The sequence below is a fragment of the Gorilla gorilla genome, chromosome 21 (assembly GCF_029281585.2).
Source record: "Gorilla gorilla gorilla isolate KB3781 chromosome 21, NHGRI_mGorGor1-v2.1_pri, whole genome shotgun sequence".
NCBI classification, from domain to species: domain Eukaryota; kingdom Metazoa; phylum Chordata; class Mammalia; order Primates; family Hominidae; genus Gorilla; species Gorilla gorilla.
In genome coordinates this window covers 43,777,350-43,792,923 of record NC_073245.2, presented here as the reverse complement: position 1 = coordinate 43,792,923, position 15,574 = coordinate 43,777,350, and the positions used below count along the sequence as shown (strand labels likewise).

Genomic DNA, 15,574 nt, shown 5'->3' with positions numbered 1-15,574 from the left:
CAAGAGCAAAACTCCATCTCAAAAAAAAAAAAAAAAAAAAAGCACTGCCTGTCAACTGTCAACATATGATTAATTTTAAAGAGGGAAATGAATTAGTTCTCAATGAATACTCTGTAGGAGTAGGGAGTTGGTTGGGGATAGAGCAGACAACTGCAGTTATTCTGGAATCAAGCTGGGAACTCAGTGCCCCCTGGCGGCTGATTTCTACGAATGTTCTCCAACTAATCCAGGGGTCAGAGCTCTGCCAGGGATTTTCACTCCTAAAGTGCATCTGCCCTTCCAAACAACACTCCACTGTGATCAACTTACATTTATTGTGATTGCGGGACTACTGGGGATATATATAGAGGGTGGGGAAAGGACAGATATGCCGAGATGTCCTGTGCCTGTCTCAAGCCTGGAACTTATGACAAGGACACAGGGGAAGTCTGTGTGGGTGAATGACAGACCGTGCCCTTAAGAGTGAGCCAGATGCTTTACAGGACTCCATTTCTTTTGTCTGACAGAGATGCCTTCTACTGGGGAAGCAAGTATCCCTGCCTCACAGCACTGCAAATTATGAAGACACATGGGTGCAAGCCCATACCCTCATGGCCTCAGGCAAGTCAAACCTCAGTTTCCTTATCTGTAAAATGGAAATGCCCTCTATCTCACTGGACTGCTGGGAGAAGTAAAGATAACATATAAAAAGTACCTAGCACCATTTTTTTTTTTTTTTTTTTTTGAGATGGAGTCTGGCTGTGTGGCCCAGGCTGGAGTGCAGTGGTGCAATCTTGGCTCACTGCAAGCTCCACCTCCCGGGTTCATGCCATTCTCCTGCCTCAGCCTCCCGAGTAGCTGGGACTACATGCGCCCGCCACTACGCCTGGCTAATTTTTGTATTTTTAGTAGAGATGGGGTTTCACCATGTTAGCCAGGATGGTCTCGATCTCCTGACCTCATGATCCGCCCGCCTTGGCCTCCCAAAGTGCTGGGATTACAGGCTTGAGCCACTGTGCCCGGCCACCTAGCACCATTCTTGGTACACGACAGGTGCTTGATAAATGGTAGCTGTTGTGATTACCATCTTATTACTGCTAGTGCTGCTGTAAGGAGCAGTTCTGACAGCATAGCCTTTTTTGCAGTTGGACAGTGCTGGTCTGAGTCCTGGCCCTGTTGCTTACTAGTGTGTGAATTTGTATCATTCCCTTTACTTCTGAGCTTCAGTTTCCTCATTGGTAAAACAGGGAAAGCCTCTGTGTCACCTCCATGTGTCACAAAATGCAACTGTCACAAATAGAAGTGCCTGTTATCACCCTAGGTGATGAGAATTGCTATAATATCCTACCCTGGAAAGTAAGTCAGCCTTTAATCTGCTGCTTTAAAATAATTCCTCTTCTTTTAAAAAATATAGACGGGGTCGGCCAGGCGTGGTGGCTTATGCCTGTAATCTCAGCACTTTGTGGGGGCTGAGGTAGGTGGATCACCTGAGGTCGGGAGTTTGAGACCAGCCTGACCAACATGAAGAAACTCCATCTCTACTAAATATACAAAATCAGCCGGGCGTGGTGGTGCATGCCTATAATCCCAGCTACTTGGGAGGCTGAGGCAGGAGAATCAGGGAGGCAGAGGTTGCAGTGAGCCGAGATCGCGTTATTGCACTCCAGCCTGGGCAAGAGTGAAACTCTGTCTCAAAAAAAAAAAAAAAAAAAAAAGAGAAATAATAATTATATATATATATATATGGTCTCACAATTTGCCCAGGCCAGACCTCCTTCTTTAAGAGACAGGGTCTCACTCTGTCACCCAGGCTGAAGTGCAGTGGCACAATCATAGCTCACTGCAGCCTTGAACTCCTGGGCTCAAACGATCCTCCTACCTCAGCCTCCAGAGTAGCTGGGACTACAGGCATGAGCCACCACGACTGGCTAATTTTTTTTTTTTTTTTTTTAGAGATGAGGTCTTGCTATGTTGTCCAGACTGGTCTTGAACTCCTGGCATCAAGTGATCTTCCCCACTCAGCTTTCCAAAGTGTTGGAATTACAGGTGTGAGCCACTGTGTCCAGCTAAAACCTTCTTTTAAGCAAGCTTCTAACCCTCTCACTCTGAGGCTAGGAAGACAAGTATGTCCCTTGGGTTCACTGCCCCCACAACTGGGCCCAGATAAGCAGACACACCCGAGCCTCAGCCACTTCAGCAGCTCAGCTTTGCCCTTAGTCTCTTTCCTGACTGGTAGTTTGAGCTGCTCCTGCCCCAAGGTGAGGCCAGGCTGTGGTTGCGCAGGATGTGCTATCCTGCTTGGATTGTGGACAGGGCCCGTGTCCATACCCACAGACACACTGACTAGAACCCACACGCAGATCCAGGGGCTCAAAGGCCAGCTTCTGCAGACAAGCAGGTGTGCATGCACATGCTCCTCTGCTGAGAGTGCAGACAGGAGCCCATGTGTGTGTTCTCCCTGGAGACGTCTTGGCACAGGGAGGAGGAGCTAGGGGGCTAGGGCAATTCTGGTACATCTGTGATGCTTGCAGATGCTGGGAAGGGGTATGTGTATGTGTGGGTGTGTGTGACAGGGGTCCAGTCTGTTAAGACTGTCATGAAATGTGCTTTTTCAGAGTGTACCTCAATCTGTCATTAGACTTTTACTTTTACTTTTGTAGTTCTTGAGCAACATCTGCTCACCTAGACCAGAGGCTCTGTGAAGACAGTCTTGTTCACTGACACCTGACCAGGACCCAGCCTGGGGCATGGCACCTGACTGGCCCTCCGTAAATGGATGTTAAGGGGGAACCCTTCACCAATCCCTGGCCTGATCCAGCCTTACCTTTTCCCTTTCTCAGCTGGTAAGCCTGTCTGTTTAGCAGTAATCCCCCTGCTCCGGGGAATACCCTCTCCACCCCTTTCACATAGCCCCCACCCCAGCAGGCTCACCTGGAATGACGACATCTCCAAGTCCCAGCATGGCAAAGTTGTTTGCTTCGAGGCCTTTCTCCAGCAGATCCTGGGGAAACACCACTGAAGCGGGAGGCGGGAATGTGAGGAGTCAGCTGGAGCCCAGTTTACATTTTTTTTTTTTTTTTGAGACGGAGTCTCGCACTGTCACCCAGGCTGGAGTGCAGTGGCGCAATCTCGGCTCACTGCAAGCTCCATCTCCTGGGTTCATGCCATTCTCCCGCCTCAGCCTCCCAAGTAGCTGGAACTACAGGCGCCCACCACCGCACCCAGCTAATTTTTTGTATTTTTAGTAGAGACGGGGTTTCACCGTGTTAGCCAGGATGGTCTTGATCTCCTGACCTCGTGATCCTCCCGCCTCGACCTCCCAAAGTGCTGGAGTTACAGGCGTGAGCCACCGCTCCCGGCCTACTTTGTATTTTTTTTTTTTTTGAGACGGGGCTTGCTCTATTGCCTAGGGCAATGAGGACTGCAATTGGGAGTGCAGTGGCACGATCTTGGCTCACTGCAACCTCTGTCTCCTAGGCTCAAGTGATTCTCCTGCCTCCTGAATAGCTGGGATTTTAGACGCCCGCCCCATTTTTGTATTCCCAGCTTACTTTGACTCCTAACCCCCCATTCTTGTTGTATGAAACTCACACATTTGTTTCTGGGTGGGATGTGGGGGATGGGGACGTGAGAGGATGCAGGGCAATGTCTCCATCTGGAGTCACAGCTGGCTAGAGTGGGCAGGAATAGGGTCATCTAGGCTGAAGATTTAATGCCTTTACTGAGCTATAACTCAAATAACCATACAATTTCAACGCCTTTTTATAGCTATTGAACCCTTTGGTTAAATGGGATTGACCCTAAAGCCCAGTATATAAAAGAAAAGAGCCACACAGTGCCAACATCTACAGGGTTTCCCATCTCACTATAACAGGGGTATGGACAGATGTTGGCCCTTGTTCTGAAGCAGGGTGAGCCCGGGCTATAAGCTCCTTCTGTATTTGCTGAGGGAGAAAAGGCTACACACCCGCAGATTGCTTCCTTAAAGCCCCTCACTCAGAAATCTTGCTGGACAGCTTGTTTGGATAAATACAGATTAGGGAGAAACGCCTCCCTCTGTGTCTAGTTATAGCAAAAGGAGGTTATAACTGGATTTCATCCATAGGGCCTTGCAAGCAGAAGAGCAGTTATAAGTGGGCCTTAGAGGCTGACTTGTGGGTCTGTAGGTCTGAATCCTAGTTCTGTGCTCTGCACAGGTTACTTACCTGCCTTAGTTTTGTCACCTGTGAAATGGGTAGACAACAGAACTGACCCCTCAGGGTGGTAGTGAAGATTAGATGATTTGTACACAGTTAACTGCTACCTCATGCCTTCTTTACTAATCCAGTCCTGGTTTTGTGTTAGGCAGCCTTCCCAGGTGATAAGTGTGGTGCAAGACTAAGCCAATCAGGAAAATCCTGTTCCTTGAATTCCTTACTTGCAGGTAGGGGTTCAGCTCTGGCCAACATTTTTTTTTTTTTTTTTTTTTTGAGATGGAGTCTCGCTCTGTCGCCCAGGCTGGAGTGCAGTGGTGCAATCTCGGCTCACTGCAACCTCTGCCTCCCGGGTTCAAGTGATTCTCCTGCCTCAGCCCCCTGAGTAGCTGAAATTACAGGCATGCGCCACCACGCCCGGCTAATTTTTGTATTTTTAGTAGAGACAGGGTTTCACCATGTTGGTCAGGCTGGTCTCGAATTCCTGACCTTGTGATCTGCCCACCTCAGCTTCCCAAAGTGCTGGGATTACAGGCGTGAGCCACCATGCCTGGCCATTTAATTTTTATTTCTTTATACATAAATACATATATATTTGAGACGGAGTCTTACTCTGTCACCCAGGCTGGAGTGCAGTGGTGCGATCTTGGCTCACTGCAACCTTCATCTGGCCAACAACAGGTACACAGAGGTGCGTGCACAGGGATTCTGAATAAGCTTGTGCTTCCCTAATACATGGATAGGTACCCTTGCCCTGCCTGCCTCTTCCTGCCTTGAATGTACAACGCAGTGATTTACAGATTTTCTCTCTCAATCCTGGTACCATTCAATTTTGAGTGGCAGAGACTATTGTCACCATTTTACAGTTCTAGAAACCAGGGCTCAGAGAGGACAAGTCTTCTCCCCAAGGCCACACGGTCAGCAAGTGGCAGAGCTGAGATTCCAGTCCAGGCAGCCTGACGTCAGAATATGAGCACTTCACTGTTCTGCCTTTCTGCCACTGAGCACTAGTCCTAGCAGTAGAAGGCAGTGGGTCTTCTCCCTAGCCCAGAAAACCAGACCCTAAGTATCAGAAACCAAATATGACAGCACCACTTCCCTGCTCGGAGTCTTCCAGTGGCCTACGGGGCAGTGTCCAAGCTCCTTGGAGTGGCATCCTTGGCTTCCCAAATCTGGCCTCTGCCCACCTCTTTCCAGCCTCTTTTCCCTGAACTCAGCTATGCCCACTCCCTGATTCTCTGCTCCCAGGCTCCTCCATGCACCTTCCTGCCTCCAGCCCTTTGCTGAAGCTGTACATTATCTTTCTAATGCCCATATTGCCCCGCATGCTTGGGAAATGTGTATTCATCCTTCATGACCCAGAAAAGATTTTCCTGACACCCTGGCTGGGTTCTCTGGGCTTACACACCCCCAGGCTCAACCATCAAGGCACTGGGGAATAGCTGTTGCTCTGGCTGGCCCAGCATCTGTTCCCTTGCTCTGGAGAACTGCCCTCCCCTTGTATACTTGGTTCTGGGGGGCTGCCAATTCCAATACTCTGCCCCCAGGCACTGGAGAGGGCAGTGACCCTGGCCTGTCCATCACGATCCTCCATCTCTCCAGTGGGAGTGTCTGGCTCATGGGCCAGGCCAGGCCTTGTAGGTTTATTCAGGCCAAAGCTGGGAGAAACCTGTTTTCCTCTGGGGTCACTAAGCTGGGACCACAGAATTCAGGAGCTGTTTGTGGCCATGAAGCTCTCCTCAACGCAGGGAGAAGGCTGTCCGCAGTGGCAGAGTGAGTCACGAGAAAGACAGCTGTTTATTGATTCCCTGAGTGGAATCTCCCCCAGTCTCCCCCCACGACCGCCTGTCGCCACGAGCCAGTGCTTCCATGGCATGCACTCACTGTTGCCTGCCCTCCCGGCAGCATCTTCCTCTCTTCCTTGCTAGCATGCCTGACGGGTTCTGTTCCCCTCTCTGAGCCTTGTAATACCAGCAGGTGATTCTCCACTAGTCTAAAGCTTAAACTCTAAGCCAATCATGTTTCCTATCCCCCTCACTGGTGAATGGTTTAGACTTGGGCCTGTGACACAGTTCTGGCCAATAAAGTATGAGGGAGACTGCACAGGAGATTTGGGAAAAACCATCCCTCCCTGAGACATAATTTCCCCTTTCTTTTTCTGGACACAGCTATGTGAGGAGTCAGTGCTGGGAGCTGTGGCAGCCATCTTGGGACCATGAAGGGATGACCTAAGGGGCAGGTGGACATGCTGAGAATGCTGGGGTGGGAGTCCTGAAGTAACTTTGGCTCTTGGTGAAGAGAGGGTCATTAACTCACTCTGAGCCTTCTACCCCTGGGCTTGCTGTAGTGTGAGATGACAAAATTTCCCCCTTGTTTAAAGACAGTTATACAGGTTGAGTATCCCATATCTGAAATGGTTCAACCAGAAATGTTTCAAACTTTGTTTGAATTCTGGAATATTTGCATATACATAATGAAATGTTCTGGGGATAAAACCTAAGTTTAAATATGAAATTCACATTATACATAATAGCTTGAAGGTAGTTTTATATATGTACACACACATATATATTTATATATATATAAATTTTAAAGACAGGGCCTCATTCTGTCATCCAGGCTGGAATGCAGGGACATGATCATAGCTCACTTCAGCCTGGAACTCCCAGGCTCAAGTGATCCTCCTGCTTCAGATCCTCCCAAGTAGCTAGGACTACAGATGTGTGTTACCACGCCTAGCTAATATTTTAATTTTTTGTAGAGATAGGGTCTTGCTGTTACCCAGGCTGGTCTTGAACTGCTGGCCTCAAGTGATCCTCCCGCCTCAGCCTCCTAAAGAGTTTTATACAATCTTAAAATGCTATTTGCTGCATGAAACACAGTTCACATGTGTTAAGTCCTTATGTGTGGAATTTTCCACTTGTGGTGTCATGTCAGTGCTCAAAAACTTTTGGGTCTTGGAACATTCTGGATTTCAGATTTTCGGATTAGAGATGCTCAACCTGTAGGTGGATTTTCTATTACTTATAAACAGTGGATACACTGAAGAACAAAACCAAGGCAGTTTGAGAGGCACGGGATAGACAGCACCTGACACTCAGGTGCCAAGGGGACCCCAGTGAGGGGTCTCGGCTTAGAGGTTTTCTCTCCTGGAAAGCCCCTGTGCGTGCCCCCCGGGCTGGGTTAAACACTTCCCCTCCACGCTCGCTCCCATTTTGGCTCATTTCACGCCATGCTGCACCACAACCAAGTGGCCAGGGGCCGGGACCTGGGCAGGATGAACACAGCCAGATGATCAATTGAGGATAAGGAAACCAGGCTGGGGAGCCACAGGAGGAAGAGGTACATGGGGAAGAGACAGGGAGATGCACTGACTGAAACGGGCTGTGGGGGCATGGCCCGGCAGGGGTGGGGGAAGGGGTTCCCTGTGGCGGGGTGGTCACTTACATTTTATTGGTGCCTCGAAGGACTTGGCCACTGTCACCATCACATTGGTGCCAAATACCTAGAAGGAGAAAAAAAGAGCAGTATGAAGGGAAGTGAGGGGCTGTGGGGGGAAGAATGGCTGTCCCTGGGCTTCTAGATGTGCTGCTGCCTGGGATCTGAGGGGAGCTGGGAGGGGCTCCAGTGCAGATCTGAAGCTGAGGTGAGGTGGCCACTGATACTGGTTCTGGGCAACAAAGGGGAAATTCGAGGGAGTGTAGAAAGGACCTCTGATGGCCCAAGCCAGGCAGCCTATGTTTGTTCACAGTTCTGTTCCTCCCAAGTGATAAAGTCCCCCAGCGCTACCCACTTGAGAGAGGAAGAGGCTGCCTGGGGCCAGGAAAAGGGTGCCTGAGTCAGGCTGACGTCAGTCCCTCTGTGATGCCTCTCAGAGTGAATGTGAATGCCCTTGCTGGGCCCATTCATCAACATTCTTCCACCCCTACCTCAACTTCTCTGAGTCTCAACTCCCTTGCCAAGGAGACATGGGATTAGGTAACACCCCTGCTAGCAAGGAAGATAGGCAGGTGGTCGGAAGGCACCGGGCATGAGTATGCTCTCAGAAAGAGGTGGAATCTGCTCTCTCTGGCTCCATCTCACAGATGGGCCCAGAGAGGACTTGCTCTGCGGTCTGGAACTTCAGCCCAAAACAGCTCTTCTCCGTCAGATGACTGCAACTTGGGCCAGAAAGGCAGGGTAGTAGGAAGATGAGATGGCCCCGGAGCCAGACATCCTTGGCATCCCTGCCTGACTCACCCAGAAGACATCGTAGATGAAGAGTCCGCCCAGCAGGATGCAGCCAGTGCTGACATTGTTGAGGTGCAGGAGCTCTACTCCATTAAGGGAGAAGGCCAGGCCAAAAAGGTTGTTGGCAATCCAGTGCTGAGGAAAGCGGGGAGTGAGACCAGCTTGCTGTGACCCACCCTGCCCTGTCAACCCCATCCTCCCCTTCTGCCCAGGTCCTGACTACTCACCTTCCTCAGCAGGTACCAGACGCCAACGATGCTGCTCAGGCCCAGGCACACCAGGTCCTTGGTGTCAAATTCATAATTGATGATCTCTGAGCAGAGAGGCCAGGTAAGTCCACTCCCTGGGGCAGGGCTACCCCTCCCACCTGTCAGCCCCTGGACGGAGGAGGGCATGGCTGTGGGCACTGTGAGAGGTTCACAAGCTGGCGGGGCTAAGCCTTGGCTGCCCCAGATTAGTATGAGTTTCAGAAGGGGAGAGCTCACTGGAGCCACCCCAACCCCTCCAATTTCCTACAGGAGGGAATGGAGGCCCAGAGAGAGACTTACAAGCCTGGCACAGTGTCAGCGGGAAGTGGTCTTTGGTGTTACAAGCACAGGCTTTGTTACTTGTAGCTGGGTGACCTTGGGGAAGGCAGTGCCCTCTCTGAGCTTCAGTTCTCTTATCTGTAAAAAGGGGATAACAGCACCCCTTCTTAGGGCTGCTGTGGGGGAATAAGTAAGACAGTCCTTACAATGCATTCAGCACAGTGCCTGGCACATAGCGGGTGCTCAGTCAGTGCCAGCTGCCACTGAGCCCAGGTCTTTAGAAAGGTCGAGTTAATTCTGGAATCTTTCTACTTTGCCACCAAAGGATGAAGAAGGTTAGCAGCAGCCTCAGTTCACTAGCAGGCGATGAAGAAGGGAAGAGATGCAGGTCTCAAGGAAAGGCCGGAGTCCCCGAGGCTGCTTTTGTGGAGGGCCCTGTGGTAGACATCTTGATGTTAGACCATTCTCGATTGCTTCCAAGCTTCCTAAGAAGACAACTAGAGGCTGTGGAGTTTGCCGGGAGTCACAGAGTCCAGACACTCCTTTCACATTCCAGAGTGTAGCAGACTGCTTGCTGCTTGTCCCCTAATTTGTTTTTTCATCTGTGGTAAGAGCACCCTGATTTGTTTTCTATAAAGTATCTGTTAAACTTATTTAGCATAACCACAGAGGCATTGTATTCACGCTGTCACACACAGACACAAACACACATACGACACAATCAGTATCCACATTTAGCCCCCCAAATGCATTTCTTCTGAGGCTCATTTATATGTCTTCATGTGCCACAGCCCATCATTTAAATAATGGATATTTTCAATGCCAATTCCTTTGTTGACTTTCTCAATATCTTCTGCAGACATCTTCATGACCCCAACACACAGAGCATGCTGTTTTCCTTCCGCTGTGACTGCTACAATCGTATCTACCGCAGCAGGGTACAGCTTAGCTCCAGGAGAAGTTAAACCTGGACACATAATATTTGCGCCACTGAGTACAAATTTGATAGCTCCTTTATCAACCTGCTGGTGTGGCAGGATAAAAGGGTATTTGTGAAGCAACCTTAGAGTTGGACAAAAAGGCCCCTTTCTTTGTCTAAAAAACAGTAATTCCCCACTTACGGTAAGGATTTCTGTATGTTCGTGGCATCGGACTATTTTGACAGGATCTTTCTTAGGCATGATTTGATTAAGCCATGGTTCAATACCTGGAAATTGCTCTACCAGTTGGCTCTTAATGCCCTTAATAACTGACGTTTTCAACTGGATGCAGTTGGACACACTTTCCTTTTCATCAAACTTCTTGAACATGATCCAGGGTGAAGCGGGCGACAACAGGGAAACAAACGGAATTGGCAAGGCTCCGGTGGAGTCCCGTGCAAGAAGGCCGGCGCGGGCGCCACGCGGCCTGCCAGACGGTCAGAGCCGTTGTCGCTAACCGGAAGATGACACAGCCAGCGCGCTTTACGGCCCGGTGAAATCTGACAACTTCCGCTCTCTGAACGCCACGTCACGACTGCGCTTGGCCCGCTGTTCCTTCGACTGCTGATTCCTCTTTAATGAGGATAGCTGAAACAGTAGGGCTTGAGAAGCTAGAAATGATACGAATGCTTTCTCCTTGCCGGAACAGAAGACTGGAGATGCGCACCCTGATGAGTTCGTTCTAACTGGACACGAGACCGACTCACGGCCATTTTCCAGCTTCTCTTACAGCTAAATGGACAGGGAATATGGATGCCTCTCCTTCCTTCTGGCTGGACAGTGGAGTGATGACACTATCCTGACCCGAGGGCCAGTGCTGTATATGGCGGAGCATGAGATAGAGAGGGCCTGGGACCTTGAAGACTCTGTGGTATAAGCCTAGCCTTTTTACTGTTTTATTTATTTATTTTTTTAGACGGGGTCTTGCTCTGTCGCCCAGGCTGGAGTGCACTGACCGTGGCTTACTGCAGCCTGGAACTCCAGGGCTCAAGTGACCCTCCGGCATCAGCCTCCCAAAGTGTTGGGATTACAGGCATGAGCCACCGCGCCTGGCCAAGCTTAGTCTTTCTTTTTCTTTTTTTTTTTTTTGAGACAGGGTCTCACTCTGTCGCCCTGGCTGGAGTGCAGTGGCGCTATTTCGGCTCACTGCAACCTCCGCCTTCCCAGGTTAAAGCGATTCTCCTGCCTCAGCCTCCCGAGTAGCTAGGATTACAGGTACACGCCACCATGCCTGGCTAATTTTTTTTGTGTTTTTAGTAGAGACGGGGTTTCGCCGTGATGGCCAGGCTGGTCTGGAACTCCTGATCTCAAGTCATCCACCTGCCTCAGCCTCCCAAAGTGCTGGGAGGCGTGAGCCATCTCACCTGGCCCAAGCTCAGTCTTAAAAAAAAAAAAATCAACAATTGTTTAACAGAGGTTCCTTAGAGATGCACAAAGCAGTCACATAAAATTGCTGCCGATTAGGGACAAGGCAGCATGTGCTAGGCACCAGTAAGAGAGAGTGCTATGGCCGGGCGCGGTGCCTCACACCTGTAATCCCAGCACTTTGGGAGGCGAATCAAGAGGTCAGGGGATGGAGACCATCCTAACACGGTGAAACCCCGTCTCTACTAAAAATACAAAAAAATTAGCCGGGCGTAGTGGCGGGCGCCTGTAGTCCCAGCTACTCGGGACGCTGAGGCAGGAGAATGGCGTGAACCCAGGAGGTGGAGCTTGCAGTGAGCCAAGATTGTGCCGCTGCACTCCAGCCTGGGCGACAGAGCGAGACCCTGTCTCAAAAAAAAAAAAAAAAAAAAAAAAAAGTGCTAGATTTCACATGCTCAGTATTGTACACAAGAGAAATACCTGCTGGGCGTGGTGGCTCACTCACGCCTGTAATTCTAGCGCTTTGGGAGGCTGAGGTGGGCAGATCACTTGAGGTCAGGAGTTTGAGACCTGCCTGGCTAGCATGGCAAAACTCCATCTCTACTAAAAATACAAAAAAATTAGCTGGGTGTGGTGGCACACGCCTGTAATCTCAATTACTCAGTTGGCTGAGGTTTCAGTGAGCTGAGATCGCACCACTGCACTCCACCCTGGGTGACAGAACAAGACTGTCTCAAAAAACAAAAAACAAAGAAATACCTGCTGTTTGGTCAAGCACTGATAATCTTGTTACAGCATTTGAATCCATACCCTAACTAACCTGCAAATCCCAGGATCTCCACACTTCCCCATAGTTTGCATTTTTTTTTAATTTTTTTGTAGAGATGAGGTCTCACTATGTTGCCTAGGCTGGTCTCAAATTCCTGGCCTCAAGTGATCATCCTGTCTTGGCCTCCCAAATTGCTGTGATTACAGGCATGAGACACTGTTTCTGGCCAGTTTTTATTTTTGAAAAAAGAGCTGTGGAACCCCCTTTTCAAACCTTAGGTGAGGCAGTGATCACACTAAAAATATATACGAATAAAATAATCATGAAGGCCGACTTTGACTGAGTGCTTACTATGAGCCAGGCACCATGCTGAATGCTTTCCACTTATTGACTCGCCATCTTAACAACATGACTGTGAAGGAGGTACTAGATTAACACTTTCATTTTACAGATGGGAAAAAAAACAACAACAAAAACACCCAATGCTCAGAGAGGTAAGGCGTTCACCCAGGGTCCCATGTCTAGACAGTAGCAGAGTTGGAATGTGAATCCAGGCCATGGAATTCCAGAGCCCACTTCATCAGTTGCTCTATTGGAGAACCCCAATATTGGAGAGACAAAGGGAATGGTGGAGGAAGACACCCAAGGCACACACTACAGGGGAAAGTGGTTAGCACTGACCTTCCTTGTTTTCCCCAGAACCCTGTGTGAAGAGCAGCTGGTACTGCCGATTTGGAAAGCTGGCTGGAAAAAACTTATTCATGAAGGGGCTGGAAGGAAAGACAAAGCAAGTCGGCAAACAGAGCCCCCATGGGCAGTCAGCCTTAACACACCCCTGCCCCATTTACAGCTGGCACCCTTACAGCTGTCCTGATAGGTAGGTGTTACTGTTCCCACTCTACAGATGTGAAAACAGAGGCCCTCAAAAGGTAAGTGATTTGCCCAGAGTCACACAGGGGTCCTATATCTCAGCTAAGACTCAAACCTAGGTTTTTGCACTCATAGTGATTTCTCTACTGCCTTTTTGTTAACATCAAAGAAATGCAAAGCAGAAGCAGATAGACTTTCAGGCAAAATACCATTTTTGGGAGAGCAGAGGATCCCAAAGTCTGGCCCACATGCCACCTATATGAGTCCCTTGTCAAGAAGCATATTTGTGGACTCCCTTCCAAACCTATCAAGTTAGATGACCTGACAGTCACCCCCACCCCACTCCATGACTTGACATTCTGCTTTCCAACAGCAGGACTGAGATTTTTACAGACTCAGCTGGAATCAATCAGCCAGATGAATCATAGCCCCTGGGCAGGATCACCATCACATTCACTCCTTCCACAAGGCCTCAGTTGTTTAAGACCAGCTTGGCCTCGTCTCTAGAAGCATTCTCTCTGATTACCCAGCATGCCCCACCTCCCAGCCAGGAAGGAAGCAGAGACCTTTTCTGGACTTTTTTCAGAGCAAGATGAGCAAACCAAGGCCTCTTGACCCAGCCTGGTGGCAGTACTGTGGAGTGGCTACATGCCTGGGTGGCCCAGCACTGAGGCCTGCTCTGCCATGTGGCTGTGGGAGAGCCATTTCAGTGGCTCTGTCTCCCTGGACCTCAATCTTCTCATCTGTATACAGGGCTAACAATACCATGTGTCTCAGAGCATTGCTATGAAGATATGAAAGAAGGCAGGATGAATGCTTTGCCTGGCATGGAGTCTTTAGCAGGGATGAGGCAGGCCAGGAGGTACCCAGGTCACAGTGATAAAGGGAACTCTCTTTTTTTTTTTGAGGTGGAGTCTCACTCTGTCGCCCAGGGTGGAATGCAGTGGCGCGATCTCGGCTCACTGCAAGCTCCGCCTCCTGGGTTCACGCCATTCTCCTGCCTCAGCCTCCCGAGTAGCTGGGACTACAGGCACCCGCCACCATGCCCGACTAATTTTGTTTTGTATTTTTAGTAGAGAAGGGGTTTCACTGTGTTAGCCAGGATGGTCTCCATCTCCTGACCTCGTGATCCGCCCACCTCGGCCTCCCAAAATGCTGGGATTACAGGCGTAAGCCACCGCGCCCGGCCAAGGGAACTCTCTTCTAAAGACCCTGGTGGCATGGAGCAAGATGTAGATTCAAGAACCCTCTCTGACCAGGTGCAGTGGCTCACGCCTGTAATCCCAACATTTGGGAGGCTGAGGTGGCGGATCACTTGAGGTCAGGAGTTCGAGACCAGCCTGGCCAACATGGCAAAACCTCATCTCTACTAAAAAAAAATACAAAAATTAGCCCGGCGTGGTGGCAGGAGCCTGTAATCCCAGCTACTCAGGAGCCTGAGGCAGAAGAATCGCTTGAACCCAGGGGGCAGAGGTTGCAGTGAGCTGAGATTGTGCCATTGCACTCCAGCCTGGGTGACACAGCGAGACTCCGTCTCCAAAAACAAAAACAAAAAACCATCTCTGGGCCTCTATTTCTCCACTTGTCAAAGAGCCGATCCCTCCTAGCCTGTAGGGCTGTGGTATGAATGATGGGAGGGCTTTGTGAAGAGAAGTGCAGCAGGTGCAAGGCCAGAATCAGAAATGGGCTCCCACAGCAGGGTTCTGAGGCGGTGGGAGGCAGAAGCTGGGTGGGTGACAGGAAGCTACTTTCAGATTAGTTTGCTGAATCAGTTTTGGGGGAGTCTGAAGCCAGGGTGTGAGTGCAGGTATGGATAAGAACTCTGCCCATCTTAGCCAGCCTCTTCCTTAGGAGCTTGGTGCTCAGCTTCTCAACCAGCAGAGTGTGACAGTTAAAGACACGGACTCTGGAGCCAGACTTCCTGGGCTCAAATCCTAACTCTGCCACTTATTAGTGGTCTGATCTTGGGAAACTTACTTAACTGCTCTGTGCAACTGTTCCTCATCTGGAATGCTACAACACCTTTCTTGTAGGACTATTGAGAGGATTAAATGAGCACTTGGCACCCTATAAACTTAACTGCAGCTTCAACTTCAAGTAGCAAGTCTCTAGATTGATATCTTTGTTATTCCAAGAAAAGAGAGGCTGCTTAGCACTACACAGGGGAAGAGTCAAGCGACCTGGCTAGCGCGAGCCTGTGGACTTGAGAATAGAGGCCCTGTCTCATCATCTTCACCCTACCCTGGGGTGAAGATGCCTGGTGCCTGCTAGACATCTGCTAAAATGCTTGCTGAATGACTCTGAATGCAGACTTTTGTAGCAGGCAGAGATTCTTCCTGGCCCTTGATGGCTCATGTCAAACGTAAAGGTCATTGCTTCCCACTGACAAGCCACATCCTGGTGCCCTTCTCCCCTGGGGGTGGAAGGCAGGGTCAGTGAAACTGGTGATGTGGCTTCCTCCTCTGGGGTGGCAGATCTGGTCCTTCTGGGCATTTTTTCCCTCTAAGGTCAGCTGGGTGGGGCACGAGCTCAGACACAGATGATGAAGTAAGCCGAGGTTCCCTTTGCAGGAAGGATGTCTTGGGTTTGAATCTTGGTGACTACACAAGGTAAGGCAGGCTGTGGCCCCTGCCTTCCTCCAATCCCCCAGGCTGGGGTTTG

The 15,574-nt window shown here is 49.9% G+C and overlaps 2 protein-coding genes across 5 annotated transcripts in view; both read right to left on the bottom strand.

The window, feature by feature from the left end:
- The window catches only part of HM13 (histocompatibility minor 13), a 54,869-nt gene that overhangs the window by 11,783 nt on the left and 27,512 nt on the right, over positions 1-15,574 (bottom strand). For 2 of the 4 annotated variants that reach the window (XM_019017278.4, XM_019017277.4), the window contains exons 4-8: positions 12,725-12,813; positions 8,630-8,715; positions 8,412-8,537; positions 7,620-7,677; positions 2,911-2,994 (exon numbers count right to left, since the gene is read on the bottom strand). In XM_019017278.4, the coding sequence (XP_018872823.1) occupies positions 2,911-2,994; positions 7,620-7,677; positions 8,412-8,537; positions 8,630-8,715; positions 12,725-12,813 (443 nt within the window). The remainder of the gene's footprint in view (positions 1-2,910; positions 2,995-7,619; positions 7,678-8,411; positions 8,538-8,629; positions 8,716-12,724; positions 12,814-15,574) is intronic. The other 2 variants (XM_055373259.2, XM_055373256.2) reach the window with 1 other exon arrangement.
- MCTS2 (MCTS family member 2) lies at positions 8,799-11,667 on the bottom strand. The gene has a single exon (XM_019017280.3). It carries the CDS (start codon positions 10,237-10,239, stop codon positions 9,694-9,696), a length of 546 nt encoding a protein of 181 aa, XP_018872825.1. The 5' UTR covers positions 10,240-11,667; the 3' UTR covers positions 8,799-9,693.